This window comes from Lissotriton helveticus, chromosome 5_1 (genome assembly GCF_964261635.1).
Source record: "Lissotriton helveticus chromosome 5_1, aLisHel1.1, whole genome shotgun sequence".
Taxonomy (NCBI): Eukaryota; Metazoa; Chordata; class Amphibia; order Caudata; family Salamandridae; genus Lissotriton; species Lissotriton helveticus.
In genome coordinates, this window is record NC_136065.1 from 754,996,146 (window position 1) to 755,017,871 (window position 21,726).

Consider the following 21,726-nt stretch of genomic DNA (forward strand, 5'->3'; position numbering starts at 1 on the left):
CGATCTCAGCAGGGGGGTTGTGAGAAGATGACCTTGCATATGATGTCCACTATTCTAGTGGGCACCTTGCACCAGTCCAAATGACCCTTATTGATGGTAGGTTTAAGACAACCTTAATACAAAAAGCTATCCTAGTGGTAGCTGTGGAGAGCAGCCTTCAGGCTAATTCTTGAAGGAATGTAAAGCAGCTTGTTTTACCAGTCTATAATCTTTTGAATAATCAAATGAAAGTACACCACACAAGGTATATATGTAAAATATATGTATTTATTCAAAGCACAACCCCTCTAGTCTCTTTATGAGGCTAGAGGCTAAAGTACAATACAAGGACTTAAATAGCACACAGTAAATTGGCACAGTATACGTTTTGCCCTAGGGACCTCACAAACCATATACTAAGAAAGTGGTATAAGTACCGCTTTCAACATAGAAACCAGGCCTAGAGCCTGTAGAACGGCTGGGGCAACCAGGAACCACCCAAGGTAGGGAAGCAGGAGACCCACGGGGGACGTGTGCAGTGTCTAAACACAACCGTCAATCACCATTGACTTCTATGGAGAAAGTTTAAGTTACAAAGGTAAAGATTTAGGACACTTAGGAGTGGAATGCGAGGGAACTCCTTCAGTACTGGACACTTCCAGAGTCAAGATCCACGGGAGCACCAAAGTACTTGTGTTACCGCACCCAGGGAAGCCGAGTGCATGGGTGTCTTTTCGTGTCGGGTTTCGACGTCAATTCTTATGGAGAACTGCAAAGAAGTGCTGCAGGCGACCAGGAGAAAAGTGTCCGGATGGATCCAAGGGTGGATCGGAGATCTGAAGAACTTGAAAGCAGAGGGGACAGAGTTTGGGTCACTAGCCAGTGACCAGGATGGTGACAAGAAGATGCCAGTTGATGTCGGGTGCTTTCAAGTGAAGGAGGTGAAACTTGACTCTTCAGCCACAAGGTCTAGGCGGCGTCGACGACAACCAGGAGCTGGATTCGAGCTGTCCCACGAAGGAGGTCGAGTGCTGCAGCGTTGGTATCCGGATTGGACCCAACAAGCCTTGGCAACAGCAACCCACACAAGATGACAAGATTGGCTTCGGTGCAGACCAGCAAGGTCTGAGGGACCCACCCTTTGGAGGGGAGTCAGGGCACGTCTGGAGCAACCAGGGAAGCCCAAGAAACAAAGGATTGTCCTTTGTGGGGACCCACTAGCCAACGGACTAGGAATCACAAAGAAGCCTCGAGCGGGAATGCAGGAAGCTGGCCCACGGAACACTTGTGGAGTGTAGGCCTCTGAGCTACGGGAGGACCTGGGGAAAGGGTGGTTAAACCCCTTCCACTTTGTCCAGTTTCGCGCCAGAGCTGGGGCTGAGTGCCCCAGCAACCGGTTTGAACTGGGAAATGCATTTATTTATTTTTATTTGCAAAGTCTTATATAGCGCTGGCTTGACCTGGAGGTATCAGAGCGCTTCACATGAGGATCATGGAGCACCTTTTGTGCCCCAGGCAGTGTCTGAAAAGCATTCCCTGAATGCAAGCCACCATGCCCCAATACACTAAAGCCTGTCTCAGGAGGTGCTGGCACCTCCCTAGACAGGAAACCTATTGTCCAGGCCTCCCCTGCCGGAGTTTCATCCAGCAGCAGGAGGTCAGACTCGTGCCTGTGGCAGCAGCATCCATTTTGTGATGCTGAGGCTCGTTTAAACATTTACCGGGTGTACCAGTGTGTACATATCTTCTCCCTCTAGAAGGGTGGTATTCTACCTCCGCCACCAGAACTGACGTGCGGTAGGATTCCAAAGTGTTTGACACCAAATACGACATGTTTTGATGCAGCCAAACCAAAGTTAGCATTCACCGCAAGGTTATAATGCACTTAAGAGTATATGGTATGACTGTATCATAGAACAACTATAAGGAAGGGTTTCCGAAAGCTGCAAAGGGGCTCAGCTCTTGCTAGGGCACCCTCTCACACAAAACCAAGCGCTCTGCCTTCAGGATTGTCAAGGACTTTCATAGGAGTGACTTATAGGTTACTATGTGTCTACGTATAGGTAGATATAGGTATACTATATCTAAGTAAGGGGTGCTTACACCACCTTACCCAGGCTGCAAGGGCAGACCTGTGGTGCCATTTTGGAAGGCTTCCCAGGGGTGGCATAATACATGCTTCAGCCCCTGGTAGGCCTCTGGGGTACCTATGCCCTTGGTACCTAAGGTACCATATACTAGGGGCTCACAAGTTAACTCAGTAACCAATCTGGTATGTTCCTAAAGTACATGCAATCAATTTAGAGAGAGAACAGCTAGGCTGTGGTCCTGATTAGCAGGGCCACAGCCAGACTAAAGTCGATAAACCAGTGAAACACAGCAAAAAGTGGGGGTAACCATAGGAAGCAGATCCTACTCTCCAACAGGGGACTCCCAGGATGACACTCCAAACCCCCTCGGCGAAATACAATTGCTGTGCACCAGCATTCACTGTCCACCGCGGACCGAGAGCGGCCTCCCCGAGCCGCCCCTGCAAATCAGGCCCGCTCGCTCGTCACCTCAGGTGCTACTCGTTGCCGCCAACCGCCCCTCCTCATCCGGGGCCAGGACAAAACCCGGCGCCTCCAGCAGTGCCATGCTCGGAGAGAGCAGCAACGCGGGCCACTACCGGGGAGCCGATCTGGAGCAATAGCCGTGCTCCTCCCTGACCCCGACACACCAACTCCCGCCAGAGGTGAGGCCAGTCAGCGGAAGCAGAGCCCCAAAATGGCTCATATGCGGGTCTCCTCACCACGGCAGTAACACCAGCCACCTCGCTGCCTGCTCTCAGCTAAGTCCCTCGCAGGTGGGCACTCCACTGACCCGCGGCTCCAATCCCCACTGCGGGTCAACACTCCCAGGCGACTGCCACGGGAGCTCCGGCTGGGCCGCACTCAGCTATAGGCTCTATCGGCCGTCACCACACGTCGCTGCAGAGGACCGCAATTATGGGGTTGCGGCAAAAGGGAATCGGCTCACTGCTGCAGGATCAGCCGCCAAGGTCACTCCATCACCGCAGATTGCCGGATGGCACTCCAGGTGGGTGATATATCAAAGCTAAAACTTGGCAGGATTCCACGTCCTATCGTGCCACCATCTTAGCCACGCCCCCTCTAGGTAGATTCTTTAGGGTAATAATATTTTCCATCACTTCTTTTAAAGAAAATACAGGAATGGAAATGTTGATGTAAATAGGACCACCTACATTTCAAGTCAACTGCACTGCGTATTCCAGGATGTTTAGTCTAAGGTGAATCATGAAAGCATAGTATTAGTGTTTGTAGATTTGCAGTAAATAGATTTCCTGCTCTCTGCATAGATGATACCTTTAAATTATAAATATTGACTGTGTTTCTTGTTGGCATTAATGGTTGCTTGTACCAGACATACTTCAGGAAAGAAAGCAGAAGCAGTGTCCATTGGGGGCAGGTTGTTCCTGCTCTCAGGGAGTAAAATTGACAAAAGCTATCTGCTTTGTCATGTCAGTTCTGAAATCAATATCCAGTCTGAAATTGCAAATCTGTTAAAAAGAAATTAAAAAAAACACAATTTTGTTGAGCTTGGATAGAATATTTAATTTCAGGGCCAACGATTGGCTACCAACGGAACAGTATTGATGGTGACTCAAAATAGCTAGGACATTTTAATATTAGGAGAGTAGAGATTATTTAAAACAAAATCCAGGCAGTGTTTGGAAAGCTTAACAGCTCTTGCTTTCCTTAAATAACCCCCTATCATTACTAGATTTACTCACAACACTGAACAATACCCCCTCCGCCCCCAAAAAGAATATAAATCCAATTATGGTTTCTCACGACCTTCCCACAACACTCGCTACAGTTTCTCCCCTACACCCTGCCTACAGCTGCAGGATCTGTTTTAGATATGTGCAAATAGCCAGCGCTACGCTGACGGACTTTCTCAAGAAAAAAAGAACGATATTTGGTTTAAAAAAATTTAAATGATTTAATACTTTAGTTAGCGTATATTTACATTGTGCATTTATCCATGAGTACATTCATTCTACGCACAAGAGGATTTTACACAACACGTCGGGACAACCTTTCTGTTGAATTTAATTTCCAAAAAACAATTTTATATACAGAGACAGTTTGGAAAAGCCCTATTATTACGTTCATTTGCCATTCTGAACAGTTTTACATCCTTAAGCAAAGTAGACGGGCTAAGGACAAAGCCTATCCCCTGCAGAAGGGATGCAGGGAAATAGCAAGAGAAATATCGTTTAAATCTCATGTTTGATGTTTGGAAATCTTCTGAGCAGCAGATTCACTTTATTAGGTGGCAAATGGCCCGATTGGCTCTCTGCGTTTTTCCCAGCCTTGCGTTTTGCCTGAAAAGAAAAAAAAAGCATTAGCGTGCGAAACAGTTTTTAATATGTACAAAACCAAAAGTCCACTCCACAGATTGCAGAATATAAGAACTGCATCAAATATTAATTCTCAAGAACTGTACTACTCTTGCCATTTTATGCCCCTCAAAATGTAGCCGATTATGCACTGGGTATGTTAAAATGGCCTCAATCTGCATTTATTTACGGACGTGAGACTAGAGGTACTCTAGTTGCATCCCATGGTTGGCACTCATCATTAGTTGTCTTTCCTTAAGATAAGAAAACGACTTTCATTCAATATTTCAAAACTTGATCATTTATTGTATTTCTTGGTTCAAATATTCCATGTTTGAAAACTCAGTTCAATTTCATTGCAGATCATGTTGATCCTTTGCAAAAGTGCAGACACTGTCATTTATGTGGGTCCAATGCATTTCGGGCATTGATGGTAAGCCCTTCGTCAGGGAATTGACACTACAAATAATAATAATGACATAATTTAGTCTGAAACCAAAAGGTAAATGTATACAGACAACAGTACAAAACGGAAACCAACATTACTCAACAAGGAATGATAATTATCAAAATAATACATGTTGAAAAAATCCTATGTGCAGAGAGTGCATAACTGCTATCCATGCAAATAGTGGCTCGGAGTGACAATGTGAGGGTCAGGGTAAATAAGTAAAAACGGGCCGTGTTGGTTCACGATTAAACCGAGTATGTGACAGGGTTATCAGTTTATCTACGTGAATACGCCATAGGGTTTCAATTGCACTTACATGCCTGTTGGTCGGTCGAAATCGTGAGATCTAGGAAAGGAGAAATAAACAAAGAGAGCCGTCAGCGCCTCTGGGCGTGCGGATCTCGATGAAGCTCGCGTCTAATGACAGTGGAATTATAACCACTCACCTGAAGAGAAATTTGAAGCGAATTTGATCGGCCGGTGGTCTTCTATTGGGGAACGCCGGTAAAAGCAAAGAATTCCCGCGTCAGTTTCATTCAGAAACCGCGATCACATGATTAGTCACGTGTAATCAAGGTGGTGAACAGACTAGGCAATAGCAATGGTTGAGGAGTCTCTAGGAAGAAAGACTCCAGAATACTGGTGATATTACGGACCATGACGGTATGATAAAAAATAAAAATTAAAAATAAAACGGTGTTGTTGTTGTTAATACATCAGTGGTGTGAATTAAGGATTGTGTTTTAAAAAAAGGGGGGGTGGGGAAAGTGTTGTATGTCGATGGTGTAGAGAACATACACATTGACAATCAACTCGATAATCAGAGCAAAATACTTTACAGGTAGCATGCAAATTCTATTCTTTCGTTCAATCCTGTAGGGTTCTGAGTCGATAGTTTCTGAATCCAATAGTTTTCCCTTCTTAATAGGAATTTATTATTGTCTCTCCCTTCTTGTTTGGTTACAGTCTCAAGTACGACGAATTTGATTTGAGAAACGTTGTGGGATTTCTCAACAAAGTGGGCTGATAGTGCTGATTTGGAATTTTTCAATCGAATGTTCGATTTGTGTTCCGTGAGTCGGACTTTGATTCGACGTTCGGTTTTCCCGATGTACATTTTCCCACATGGGCACTTAATTCCATAAATTAGATTGGCAGTATCACAAGTTGCGTTCACTTTGAGTTTGATGGTATGACCTTGACTTGGGTGGTTGATGGTGTTTCCCTTGATTATATTATTGCAGTTACCGCAATTTAGGCAAGGTTTAGTACCTGTGTAGGTGATGTTTTCTACTGGTTTCTGTAGAAGGATTTCTCCCAAGTTTTTAGCCCTAGTATATGCAAATATTGGTGGTTGGATAAATGCATTTTTAAAATCTGGTTCCATATTGAGTATAGCCCAATGCTTCATGATGGTTTGCTTGTATTTATAACTGCTCGTGGAATATTTTGAGACCACTACTATGCGTGTTTGCTCAGTTTTCGTACCTTGACCTGTTTGAAAATCTGGTCAAGCAAGACCTCATGAAGATCAAACATATTAAATCTAAAAGCAAAAACATGACACAAAAGGACTGGGATACATTGAACAGAATGGCAAAGAACAATAAAATTACCTTCACCAAAGCCGACAAAGGAGGAGCAATTGTCATCATGAACACAGTAATGTATAATGACAAAATCACTGAACATGTGACGGACATGGCAACCTATAAACAATTGGATTTCAACCCTACCATGGAGTATTCTAACACCTTAAAAAACATCATTGATCAGGCACATAAGCAAGGGACTATCACAGACAGGACAAAAAACTTTCTTATTACCACCAACCCGAGAAGTCCAATACTCAAAATGGTACCCAAGATTCACAAGAATCTCACAAACCCTCCTATGAGACCTATAGTCTCCACAGTAGGTAGCCTACATCAACCTATCGGTCAATTGATCGATAGGTATCTACAACCATCAGTTCAAGCCATGGACACATATACAAAAGATACAACACAGTTTCTACTCAAACTAGAACAAGTCAAACTCCATCCCACTGACAAAGTAATCCTATGCACTGCAGATGTTTGTAGTCTATACACAAGCATACCCCACAACATGGGGATAGAAGCTTTGGAATCTGCTCTGTTGAACACGGATTTAGACCATGATTTTCAAGTGTTTCTAATGGAACTTATGCATTTTACCTTATACCACAGCTACTTCAAATCCCAAGACCACTGGTATCAACAACTAACCGGGATGGCTATGGGCAATTCCGCCGCACCCGTATATGCGAATCTGTTCATGCATTGGTATGAAAAACAACATATCCTGAAGAACACAAACTGGACCAATCATCTTAAAATGCTAACTCGATACATCGACGATTATTTCATCATATGGGCGGACACCGAGGAATCACTGAGAACGGAACTCATCAAATTTAACACCATTGACCAAAGGATTCAACTGACCTGGGACATTTCGGCAACGTCGGTCAACTTCCTGGATGTGAAAGTTACTATAACACCGAACGGATTCATCACAGACCTGCACGTAAAACCCACCGATAGGAACAACCTACTGTTACATTCCAGCTTCCATGAACCGAATTTAATACGTAACTTACCTTATTCACAAATGGCAAGAGTGAAAAGGATTACCTCGGACACAACAACACTCAATCAGAGACTCATGGAAATGTCACAAAAATTCACGAAGAGAGGGTACCCCAAGACCCTAATCGAGGAAACCAAATTGAAAATTGACAAACAGGACAGATCCAAACTTTTGACACCCACTACGAAAACTGAGCAAACACGCATAGTAGTGGTCTCAAAATATTCCACGAGCAGTTATAAATACAAGCAAACCATCATGAAGCATTGGGCTATACTCAATATGGAACCAGATTTTAAAAATGCATTTATCCAACCACCAATATTTGCATATACTAGGGCTAAAAACTTGGGAGAAATCCTTCTACAGAAACCAGTAGAAAACATCACCTACACAGGTACTAAACCTTGCCTAAATTGCGGTAACTGCAATAATATAATCAAGGGAAACACCATCAACCACCCAAGTCAAGGTCATACCATCAAACTCAAAGTGAACGCAACTTGTGATACTGCCAATCTAATTTATGGAATTAAGTGCCCATGTGGGAAAATGTACATCGGGAAAACCGAACGTCGAATCAAAGTCCGACTCACGGAACACAAATCGAACATTCGATTGAAAAATTCCAAATCAGCACTATCAGCCCACTTTGTTGAGAAATCCCACAACGTTTCTCAAATCAAATTCGTCGTACTTGAGACTGTAACCAAACAAGAAGGGAGAGACAATAATAAATTCCTATTAAGAAGGGAAAACTATTGGATTCAGAAACTATCGACTCAGAACCCTACAGGATTGAACGAAAGAATAGAATTTGCATGCTACCTGTAAAGTATTTTGCTCTGATTATCGAGTTGATTGTCAATGTGTATGTTCTCTACACCATCGACATACAACACTTTCCCCACCCCCCCTTTTTTTAAAACACAATCCTTAATTCACACCACTGATGTATTAACAACAACAACACCGTTTTATTTTTAATTTTTATTTTTTATCATACCGTCATGGTCCGTAATATCACCAGTATTCTGGAGTCTTTCTTCCTAGAGACTCCTCAACCATTGCTATTGCCTAGTCTGTTCACCACCTTGATTACACGTGACTAATCATGTGATCGCGGTTTCTGAATGAAACTGACGCGGGAATTCTTTGCTTTTACCGGCGTTCCCCAATAGAAGACCACCGGCCGATCAAATTCGCTTCAAATTTCTCTTCAGGTGAGTGGTTATAATTCCACTGTCATTAGACGCGAGCTTCATCGAGATCCGCACGCCCAGAGGCGCTGACGGCTCTCTTTGTTTATTTCTCCTTTCCTAGATCTCACGATTTCGACCGACCAACAGGCATGTAAGTGCAATTGAAACCCTATGGCGTATTCACGTAGATAAACTGATAACCCTGTCACATACTCGGTTTAATCGTGAACCAACACGGCCCGTTTTTACTTATTTACCCTGACCCTCACATTGTCACTCCGAGCCACTATTTGCATGGATAGCAGTTATGCACTCTCTGCACATAGGATTTTTTCAACATGTATTATTTTGATAATTATCATTCCTTGTTGAGTAATGTTGGTTTCCGTTTTGTACTGTTGTCTGTATACATTTACCTTTTGGTTTCAGACTAAATTATGTCATTAGTATTATTTGTAGTGTCAATTCCCTGACGAAGGGCTTACCATCAATGCCCGAAATGCATTGGACCCACATAAATGACAGTGTCTGCACTTTTGCAAAGGATCAACATGATCTGTAATGAAATTGAACTGAGTTTTCAAACATGGAATATTTGAACCAAGAAATACAATAAATGATCAAGTTTTGAAATATTGAATGAAAGTCGTTTTCTTATCTTAAGGAAAGACAACTAATGATGAGTGCCAACCATGGGATGCAACTAGAGTACCTCTAGTCTCACGTCCGTAAATATTTCAATCGGCGCCGTCGGACCCTCGACGCCTCCAGGCTGAGCACCACTAAAATCCACCAACTTTCAACCTATCGATTAACTACACAAAACTAGCAGTGCATCTTCCACAATATAATACTATTATCTTCTCAGTGTCCATTGGAGTGATAGCACGCACCAAACAAACTCATTGGCATAAACTGTTCAACATGAGCAACTACGAAGACATTTCCAAAAGTACAGAGGCCAGAGCCTCTACATTCGCTTTTGAAGCCAAAGATGTGGACCAAATATATTCTCTCATCAGGGAGGAACTAACACAGGAAACATCAATTCGATCAAAGGAGCAAAATATAAAACAATTACTTTACCTTTCAAAAAGAAAAACTAATCAACAACTACATGCAAGCACCCTCATTAAATACCACAGAAACCAACGCATACCCCGGGGACTAAGAATTGCACTCAAACCATCTCTATGTAAACACTCAAAAAAATTCCAGGAACGCTGGTATGAGATACTTAATAAGTGCTCATTGGATCTCATCCTTCTAATCATCCAAGAGCTCTCTTCCATCTTGGAAGAAATTTCCAATGAAATAGAGGAAACATCAACCGAATTATCGAAAATGATGTCAGAAGAAGAACTCAAAACCACCTTGGAAGATATCAAAAACCAAATTGACCGCCACACCAGAGAGATCAATGAACGCAAAGTTAGAAAATTTAAGCGGGATACCTTGGATTATAGACTGGGAGAGGTCTACACCTGGGCTGATGTTTACGCCCAAAAAAGACGAAACCGTCCCTACACTTCTAACACGGATACTTCATCTACCGACAGCGATGCAGGTCAAAGACCACGTAAACCACAAACCACACGAACTCCACAAGACCTCACACCTACAGTGGAACCAACTACCAGTCGAACACACGAGAGCAGTCCTTTTTTAGACCAGGGCCAAGCCCAAAAAGGAGACCCAGGAGAGGGCAAAGAAAAGGAAAAAGAGAAAGAAAGGGACCCTCCGAATACCAGAAGTGCAACGATTTCAACCAAGGAGAAGGAGAAGAAACCAAAGAAAAACCAACCACAGAACATCTAGTAATCAATATCAGTGACCAGAAGTTTAATGCATACGAAATGAAGTTATTGGAGAAAGGTACTTCATTTGTTCCTACTACCTCTACAGACCACCTGGAATTGGAAGTGAGTTTTTTTAAGTTGATGAGAAAACTTAAACTGCGACATTTTTTCGACAACATAGTACCAGAACGTCCACAGCAGGACAAAGATCAATTACTGGGACTACGTCCACAAAGTTCATTTCAAGCCCCTACCAGCCACAAAACACTTGACCTGTTTGAAAATCTGGTCAAGCAAGACCTCATGAAGATCAAACATATTAAATCTAAAAGCAAAAACATGACACAAAAGGACTGGGATACATTGAACAGAATGGCAAAGAACAATAAAATTACCTTCACCAAAGCCGACAAAGGAGGAGCAATTGTCATCATGAACACAGTAATGTATAATGACAAAATCACTGAACATGTGACGGACATGGCAACCTATAAACAATTGGATTTCAACCCTACCATGGAGTATTCTAACACCTTAAAAAACATCATTGATCAGGCACATAAGCAAGGGACTATCACAGACAGGACAAAAAACTTTCTTATTACCACCAACCCGAGAAGTCCAATACTCAAAATGGTACCCAAGATTCACAAGAATCTCACAAACCCTCCTATGAGACCTATAGTCTCCACAGTAGGTAGCCTACATCAACCTATCGGTCAATTGATCGATAGGTATCTACAACCATCAGTTCAAGCCATGGACACATATACAAAAGATACAACACAGTTTCTACTCAAACTAGAACAAGTCAAACTCCATCCCACTGACAAAGTAATCCTATGCACTGCAGATGTTTGTAGTCTATACACAAGCATACCCCACAACATGGGGATAGAAGCTTTGGAATCTGCTCTGTTGAACACGGATTTAGACCATGATTTTCAAGTGTTTCTAATGGAACTTATGCATTTTACCTTATACCACAGCTACTTCAAATCCCAAGACCACTGGTATCAACAACTAACCGGGATGGCTATGGGCAATTCCGCCGCACCCGTATATGCGAATCTGTTCATGCATTGGTATGAAAAACAACATATCCTGAAGAACACAAACTGGACCAATCATCTTAAAATGCTAACTCGATACATCGACGATTATTTCATCATATGGGCGGACACCGAGGAATCACTGAGAACGGAACTCATCAAATTTAACACCATTGACCAAAGGATTCAACTGACCTGGGACATTTCGGCAACGTCGGTCAACTTCCTGGACGTGAAAGTTACTATAACACCGAACGGATTCATCACAGACCTGCACGTAAAACCCACCGATAGGAACAACCTACTGTTACATTCCAGCTTCCATGAACCGAATTTAATACGTAACTTACCTTATTCACAAATGGCAAGAGTGAAAAGGATTACCTCGGACACAACAACACTCAATCAGAGACTCATGGAAATGTCACAAAAATTCACGAAGAGAGGGTACCCCAAGACCCTAATCGAGGAAACCAAATTGAAAATTGACAAACAGGACAGATCCAAACTTTTGACACCCACTACGAAAACTGAGCAAACACGCATAGTAGTGGTCTCAAAATATTCCACGAGCAGTTATAAATACAAGCAAACCATCATGAAGCATTGGGCTATACTCAATATGGAACCAGATTTTAAAAATGCATTTATCCAACCACCAATATTTGCATATACTAGGGCTAAAAACTTGGGAGAAATCCTTCTACAGAAACCAGTAGAAAACATCACCTACACAGGTACTAAACCTTGCCTAAATTGCGGTAACTGCAATAATATAATCAAGGGAAACACCATCAACCACCCAAGTCAAGGTCATACCATCAAACTCAAAGTGAACGCAACTTGTGATACTGCCAATCTAATTTATGGAATTAAGTGCCCATGTGGGAAAATGTACATCGGGAAAACCGAACGTTGAATCAAAGTCCGACTCACGGAACACAAATCGAACATTCGATTGAAAAATTCCAAATCAGCACTATCAGCCCACTTTGTTGAGAAATCCCACAACGTTTCTCAAATCAAATTCGTCGTACTTGAGACTGTAACCAAACAAGAAGGGAGAGACAATAATAAATTCCTATTAAGAAGGGAAAACTATTGGATTCAGAAACTATCGACTCAGAACCCTACAGGATTGAACGAAAGAATAGAATTTGCATGCTACCTGTAAAGTATTTTGCTCTGATTATCGAGTTGATTGTCAATGTGTATGTTCTCTACACCATCGACATACAACACTTTCCCCACCCCCCCTTTTTTTAAAACACAATCCTTAATTCACACCACTGATGTATTAACAACAACAACACCGTTTTATTTTTAATTTTTATTTTTTATCATACCGTCATGGTCCGTAATATCACCAGTATTCTGGAGTCTTTCTTCCTAGAGACTCCTCAACCATTGCTATTGCCTAGTCTGTTCACCACCTTGATTACACGTGACTAATCATGTGATCGCGGTTTCTGAATGAAACTGACGCGGGAATTCTTTGCTTTTACCGGCGTTCCCCAATAGAAGACCACCGGCCGATCAAATTCGCTTCAAATTTCTCTTCAGGTGAGTGGTTATAATTCCACTGTCATTAGACGCGAGCTTCATCGAGATCCGCACGCCCAGAGGCGCTGACGGCTCTCCTAGATCTCACGATTTCGACCGACCAACAGGCATGTAAGTGCAATTGAAACCCTATGGCGTATTCACGTAGATAAACTGATAACCCTGTCACATACTCGGTTTAATCGTGAACCAACACGGCCCGTTTTTACTTATTTACCCTGACCCTCACATTGTCACTCCGAGCCACTATTTGCATGGATAGCAGTTATGCACTCTCTGCACATAGGATTTTTTCAACATGTATTATTTTGATAATTATCATTCCTTGTTGAGTAATGTTGGTTTCCGTTTTGTACTGTTGTCTGTATACATTTACCTTTTGGTTTCAGACTAAATTATGTCATTATTATTATTTGTAGTGTCAATTCCCTGACGAAGGGCTTACCATCAATGCCCGAAATGCATTGGACCCACATAAATGACAGTGTCTGCACTTTTGCAAAGGATCAACATGATCTGTAATGAAATTGAACTGAGTTTTCAAACATGGAATATTTGAACCAAGAAATACAATAAATGATCAAGTTTTGAAATATTGAATGAAAGTCGTTTTCTTATCTTAAGGAAAGACAACTAATGATGAGTGCCAACCATGGGATGCAACTAGAGTACCTCTAGTCTCACGTCCGTAAATATTTCAATCGGCGCCGTCGGACCCTCGACGCCTCCAGGCTGAGCACCACTAAAATCCACCAACTTTCAACCTATCGATTAACTACACAAAACTAGCAGTGCATCTTCCACAATATAATACTCAATCTGCATTTAATCACCTCCAGGACATTAGAAATAGATACTGTAATTTTACGGAGCCGAAGACTTAACAGAACGATTCCTGTTGACATCACACACCTACCAAAATTAACACCCCGTAGTCATTTGCAGAAGCAAGTAAGAACAGGCATTTGCAATTCAATAGGTCTCGCATTACTGATAGTTTGAGGTATTGACATTGCAAATAATAATGCAACTCCAATAGCTCATACTTTCACTAATGTGAGACCTAGTGCATTGCAAATGCCTGGGTAGTGAGCCAAGAACAAGAATTGTATGCCTCAGTGCAGTACCGCAAGCTGCTCCTAGAGGTCCCTAGTGAGCAAGGCAGCAGCATTTTGTGACTTGGTGAAGTACTGCAAGCAGCTCCTAGAGGTCCCTAGTGAGCAAGGTACCAGCACTGCATGTCTCGGTGCAGTAACGCAAGCTGCTCCTAGATGTCCCTACTGAGCAAGGCGCCAGCACTGCATGCCCGGTGCAGTACCCCAAGCTGCTACTAGAGGTCCCCAGTGAGCACAGCACCAGCACTGCATGTCTCGGCACAGTAGCACAAGCTGCTCCTAGAGGTCCCTAGTACTGTGCACCTCTTTGGTTGCATATGGAACTGCACCCTGCAGAAGATATGGTAAATCCACCCTAACCATAATGCATTGCATGCAAGACAGTACTACGAGGACATTCAAATAGCTATGTCCATATATACAATTACTAGCTTTAAAATGTGACAAAATAATTATTTCATTAATTTCATGGTAGGTTGTACTCTATGTAGAGCCGATGAAGGAAAATTTATAGATGGTCTCATATAAATGGGAGATGTTTTAGTGAGCGAAGTAGCCACTGCCAGCCTAGCTTAGGGCCAAGTGTGCGTCTTGCCTGAAGCCTTTTAAGAAAATAGTGCCTTGAGGCTGTAATTAAAACCTAGGGAGTAACAACACATGTAACAGGGGGTTTCCTAAAGGGAGGTTACAAAAAGAGACAAGGCAGTTCTCGCATTTACCCCAGTACAGAGATCTGGGCCTAATCCATCGTTTTGTTGCTCACCATGCCATTCCAGCTTGAACCCAGTTTGGCAGTTCGGGCTCGACTGTTTCCAGTGGGCACAGGGTCAAGACTAATTTGCATACGGTTGGGTTCAAACTGGAATGGCATGGTGAGAAAAAAAAACGGAGTTAAGCCCAGATCTCTGTACTGGGGTGAATGTATGACATTGTTCTGCATTCTGTCCATCAATTGTTTTTGCAGAGATTATCATTTTGGTAGAGGCATGCTTGCAGCAGCAGGAGAGGAATATCATGTTCTGGCTGTGACTGTTTTAAAGTTAGAGGGTTTGATATATCCAATGTTCATTTTCAGGACTATATATAGTATTTCTCTTAACCACGTAAATCTCCCTTTAAATGTGATGGATTTCCATTGAGATGTTTACAGGCAGGGTGTGTTGCACCTCAGCGCTGCTCTCCAGATGCTGCTGCATGGCTCACAACAAGGCATACAGGTAGCAGTGCTCCACATGGTATATTCAGTGTTTTGACGTTTCCAACACCTCAGGGTAATATTCTTTGAAACACGTTACTGGTAAGTTTAAATAAATGGCCACATTCCTTATTTTCGAGAGGGTAGGGGCAGAATTCACTTTGATCTCTTCTTTCTACCAGTTACAGTCAACGCTATTTTGCTTTTCGGACAGAATGCATCAGTCATGTATTTGCGTTTTCTTAACCTCATGTGATCAATTTCATGGGTTGTAGTTCTAATCATATTAAAACCACCAATCCACTTATTCTGGGGGATGCCCACATTCACAAATAGTAAGTTACACATAACAGGATAGGGTTATAGTACAAACCCTTGCACGTTTCTATTTGTTTAAGTTCCATCTATTTTTTGGCTCCATACTACCTCCTTGAACAGAAATGGGCTAGTGGACGCAACTAATTGTGGGAACTTGTCTCTCAAATAGTCACCCGTTGTCATATGTTTTCGCTTGTGCTTTAGAACCTAATGATTTATTGTACACATTTATGTTGCAACATATATTAGGAGATGCTTAGAAAATAGTTTCTTCCGAATAGTACTCTTGCCTTAGGTTTCTGCCACACAGCTCACTCCATACTTGTGTGCACGCACAGGGGTCTGTTTATATGCACAAGAGACTGGCATAACAAGCATTTGCAATGTGATAGGTCTCGCATTAGGAACGTTTGAGCTATTGGTCTTGTAAATTACAGGTTTTTTATTTATGTGTTGGTTTTGAAAATAGCGAAATTAATAGCTTTGTCATTTACAAAGCCAAAACTTTTATCTTTTGCAAATTTGACACCTATAGCATTTGTAATGCAACATGTTTTGTATTTACATGACTTAGATGTATTGATATTACAAATAATAATGGCTTTTAATTTTTTTTAAATATTTAATACTTAAATAAAAGTTATTGTAATTTATTATGGCAATAGCTTAAACTTTTGTAAATAACTTTTGTGAAGATTATGTTCAGTGTATTTTATTGTGACGAAAATCCAAGCACAGGAGTGAAATATTAACATCTTTTTTGTGACATTTGTAATAAAGCTTGAAACATTGAGAGAACATATTTGAACCAGTTGTTGAATGGTTGCACAGATTGATACTGTGATGGCGCTGAGTGATGTTGTGGTGGCGACGAGTGATGCTGTGGCGTTCAGTGATCTGTGGTAGCGCATAGTGATGTTGTGGTGCCCCTGAGTGATGTTGTGGTGCCCCTGAGTGATGCTGTGGTGCCCCTGAGTGATGGTGTGGTGGTGCGATAGATAGAGTGAGGGCGTTTGATAGCTAGATGGAGGAAGAAAGATAGATAGCGTGAGGGCGATAGATAGATAGAGGGCGATAGATAGATAGAGGGCGATAGATAGATAGAGGGTGATAGATAGATAGCGTGAGGGCGATAGATAGATAGCGTGAGGGTGATAGATAGCTAGCGTGAGGGTGATAGATAGATAGCGTGAGGGTGATAGATAGCTAGCGTGAGGGCGATAGATAGATAGCGTGAGGGCGATAGATAGATAGCGTGAGGGCGATAGATAGATAGCGTGAGGGCGATAGATAGATAGCGTGAGGGCGATAGCTTGAGGGTGATAGATAGATAGCGTGAGGGTGATAGATAGCTAGCGTGAGGGTGATAGATAGCTAGCGTGAGGGTGATAGATAGATAGCGTGAGGGTGATAGATAGTGTGAGGGTGATAGAAAGCGTGAGGGCGATAGAAAGCATGAGGGCGATAGATAGATGGAGTGAGGGCGATAGACAGAGTGAGGGCGATAGACAGATAGAGTGAGGGCGATAGATAGATGTGTGAGAGTGGTTGAGTGTTGGGTGATGTGTGTTGGGTGATGTGTGTTGGGTGATGTGTGTTGGGTGATGTGTGTTGGGTGATGTGTGTTGGGTGATGTGTGTTGGGTGATGTGTGTTGGGTGATGTGTGTTGGGTGATGTGTGTTGGGTGATGTGTGTTGGGTGATGTGTGTTGGGTGATGTGTGTTGGGTGATGTGTGTTGGGTGATGTGTGTTGGGTGATGTGTGTTGGGTGATGTGTGTTGGGTGATGTGTGTTGGGTGATGTGTGTTGGGTGATGTGTGTTGGGTGATGTGTGTTGGGTGATGTGTGTTGGGTGATGTGTGGGGTTGTGTGTGGGGTTGTGTGTGTGGTTGTGTGAGAGATTGTGTGTGTGGTGTGGCTGTGTGTGTTTGTGTGTGTGGTTGTGTGCGTGGTTGTGTGTGTGTGTGTGTGTGCGTGGTTGTATGTATGTGTGTGCTGTTACAGACGGATGTATGTGGAAGAGAGCAGCAGATCAGCACAGCAGAAGAGAACAGGGAGTTAAAGAAGGAGGCGGGTGGAAGAGAGCAGCAGATCAGCACAGGAGAAGAGAACAGGGAGTTAGAGAAGGAGGCGGTGAAAGGGAACTGCAGATCAGCACAGGAGAAGAGAACAGGGAGTTGGAGAAGGAGGCGGGGTGGAAGAGAGCAACAGATCAGCATGGGAGAACAGAACAGGGAGTTAAAGAAGGAGGCGGGTGGAAGAGAGCAGCAGATCAGCACAGCAGAAGAGAACAGGGAGTTAAAGAAGGAGGCGGGTTTAAGAGACACTTTGACATTTTGACACTTTGACATGGTTGATATACCCTAGTACGTATATAATCAACCTCACTTTGCACTTTTTTAATAATACCAGCCGGGGACATAATAAATAATTTTCCTCCTACGTGCCAGGTATTTTTTACTCACTTTTTTCACCTCACCTCACTAACTCACTTCTCTCCTTCAAACACGTACCCTCACATAGTTCACTATCAAGTGCTCCTACGTAGTCGTTAGTTGTAGCACGCCGCATCACGTAGAGGGGTGCGAAGGCCCCGATGATGAAGCATGACACCAAGGGGCCTGTTGGTGTGTGAGGGGCATTTAAACAACACTGTGTGCTCCCCATCACTTTAGGGATCACTTCCACTTTCTAAGTGGATTCCTCTTGTTTAATCGGGTTTAAGAGAGCAGCAGATCAGCACAGGAGAAGAGAACAGGGAGTTAGAGAAGGAGCCGGTGGAAGGGTACAGCAGATCAGCACGGGAGAAGAGAACAGGGAGTTGGAGAAGGGGGCGGGGTGGAAGAGCGCAGCAGATCAGCATGGGAGAACAGAACAGGGAGTTAAAGAAGGAGGCGGGTGGAAGAGAGCAGCAGATCAGCACAGGAGAAGAGAACAGGGAGTTAAATAAGGAAACACAACAAACAAGGTAGTGGTGTCCCTCATAAGAGGAATATCTGCACAAATACAAGCACATGTAAAGTTGACGGCAAAATAGAGGACAGTAAGTGTTAAACTAGTATCATAAAACTAGCGGAGTGCAACAACAACCCACGTCACTCACTACCAGGGGTGACCAATGTGTTGAGAAAGATTCTCAACATGTAAGTACCAAGAAAAAAGAACTGGGTAAAGTGTGCACCATCCTAAAAAACAATAATACAATCATGCAATCTGATAGTCACCATTAGGTAATGTACTGAATATCAATAAAAAATACAGGACAAAAGAATTAGTCACAATCCTTCATAGTTTGAGAGTCTTCTTTTTCTTTTTTTATTCTTCAATTCATCAAGCAGAAAACAGCCGACACGTGTTTCGTAAGTACTAAATAAGTACTAAAACTTTCTCAAGGCTGTAACATAAGATAAAAACAAATATAAATATCAAGTAATAAATACAAAACCATATGAGCATGTCTAGAAGAAAAAATGAAAAGGTGCAAAGATTCAGATAAGGAGAGCCAAAACTAAGTGGTAGAAAAAAGAGAGAAGAGAAGCACAAAACCCAAGAGGAAGAGAACGTGCGAAGAATTGGCCTAGCGTCACAAAAACTCAAAAAGTGAAAGAGAAGTATTAATAGCTTAAGATGTGGACCAGGAATCATCTGATAAAACACACAGACTAGATGTCCTGGATAGAAATTCAGATACCAACACCAAATGTGTAAAATTAACGCAGCATGTACATAGATGTAACAAATCACATTCAAAGAAAAAACTAACCTGACGAGAAGTATATAATTGGTGTGAAGAGAAACTGGCAAATGAGAAGCCGGAGTCATATAATTCCAATAAAAATAAAGATGTTGAGACCCTGTATACCAATGCAGTAAAAGAATGCATGTAAAAGACAAATGTCTGGTAGAAACAGTAACACAGTAAAATAAACTGTCAGAGATAATATCTCAACATCACGGATAGGTGAAACGTAGGAATAAACCCAATGGTTGATTCTCCTAGTAAGTAATACAGAAGAAATCTTTGTATACACGTGTGCCAAAGAAATCCAATTGGATAAGCAGTCAAATGACATAGGCCTAATGCATGGGCCTCAAACTAAATGGATCCTATCTATATACAAATCCGCTTACCAGGAACGCTAAATAGATGATTATTCACAACTCTTCACAACATTAGTCCCAAACGAACACCATATGTCGTTGCACAGAATGATAAGTCTCTGAACGGTAATTATCCAAAAGGTCCAGACAGTTGCTGTACAATAACGAAAAAATATATATATTTTTCTTAGTATATATATTAGTTGTTTATCCAAGTGATGGAAAGCAAATGAGTGAACTCAGTGATATCCGATGTCCAAAAACAAGTTAGTTAGGCAAGAGAAAAAAACCGACTTGAAGTACATGCTCACACTTCAATTGAAAACCGTATAAAACATGTTTCCACTGTTTAAAAAATATATATCCAAGTGATTTAAGGAGCTACCCGACAAGTATATATATACCAAGTATGGATAAGATATATTATGTAAAAAATGCATGTTTACTATGGACCATTGATAGCAGTAAGGGGTGGACCTGAGTGAAGGGCCCATATATTAAAAAGAGAAGCCAAAAAGATTAGAGTGAGTTTGCTCACCATGCAAGCAAAAGATGGTGTGTATTCACAATTCTTCCACAATCTGTCCGGAGATGCGTAATAGATCGAGGTATCAGAAAATAAACATTCATGAATAAGTCATCTGTAGAGTCAAATTGATGACTGCAAATAAACCAAAAAACAAGGTTTATAGATCAGCATAAGGACTCAATGTGGTCAGTGGTCTAAAGGCACCATATATGGGTCCAACAATTACGTTCAACAATATAAAATGTTAGACAAACAGTAAATAACCAAGGCAGCATAAGTCACGCGCCTAATATGAAATAAATGAGGAGCAAGTAAGCTTTGTCTATTGTTGGGTATCATCAGGTCCAGGTCCCATCTATTAACAAATATTGGAGAGTCCATGCACAAATGAGAATTTATAAACAAACAGTCAGTGACTAAAAAGACATAAATTAAGCGCCTAGAATGTAAATATATAAGGAACAGCTATACCCCACCTATTGTCGTGTCTTTTGGAGTCCAAGAAAATAGGCGGAGTATCTGGCCACTAAAGGTATAAATGCGGGGCTCCATAAAATTCCAGGTATTCTTATCCAATACCTTGAAGCTAAAAAAGATTATAACAACCAATTTAATAATTGGTATCCGATTATAAAGGTCTATAAATACTGAGTACTCCTACAATTTTAGAAATAAGATTCGAAATCTTACCCAATGTCAAAGAAACGGCGTCCCAAACGATGAGTATCGAGCACATAACAACCGCGGGCGCCGTTTTTTAAATACACGCGTAGTGTCACGGAACGTGATCACGTGGTATGTAAATATCGCGTGAGAGGTGTAGAAGATAGCTAACGTGACGCGATCTAGTAATGAAGACTAAAAGAGGACCAAGAAGCCGGAAGAGAAAATGACAAATAGCCTCGCTGCGATAATAAACACAGCGATCCAAGTTGCTACGACTAACTCTTATGTCAGAAAATTTATTTAAATTGTGTCAGTATCGGCAAGTGTATTAGAAGACCACATTCATACATCTATGTGGCAGAATAACAAAATGTCTAGTTAACACACAAAGCGAGAAAGTGAAAATGACTGGATATCATACCATGTCATCGAAATTAAAAATAAAAATAAAAAGAGGACTGTAAACAAAAAATATTTTGGTAGTAAACAGAAAGATGAAAATTGTCAAAAGCAATTAAGTCATGAAAGGAAAAAAGTAAATAATAAGAGTGGACCCCACTATAAAGAAAAGGATATAGTTTGTTCGTGTATTATTAGACACATGTATCCACCTCAGCAATTAGATTCTTAGTTGTAACAGACAGAAACTTCAAATATTTAATACTTCTTGTTGCTCTAATTCGACATACTCAAAGGTAGACTTTTCATCACAGTAGTGAAACTCATCACATAACAAA

General features: G+C 41.8%; 1 protein-coding gene across 1 annotated transcript in view; it reads right to left on the minus strand.

The window, feature by feature from the left end:
* Positions 1 to 4,077: 4,077 nt before the first annotated feature.
* CHCHD1 (coiled-coil-helix-coiled-coil-helix domain containing 1) overlaps positions 4,078 to 21,726 on the minus strand; it is a 100,744-nt gene continuing 83,095 nt past the window's right edge. Inside the window, 1 exon segment of the mRNA XM_078643227.1 lies at positions 4,078 to 4,369. Coding sequence (XP_078499353.1) covers positions 4,262 to 4,369 — 108 coding nt within the window. The 3' untranslated portion in view covers positions 4,078 to 4,261.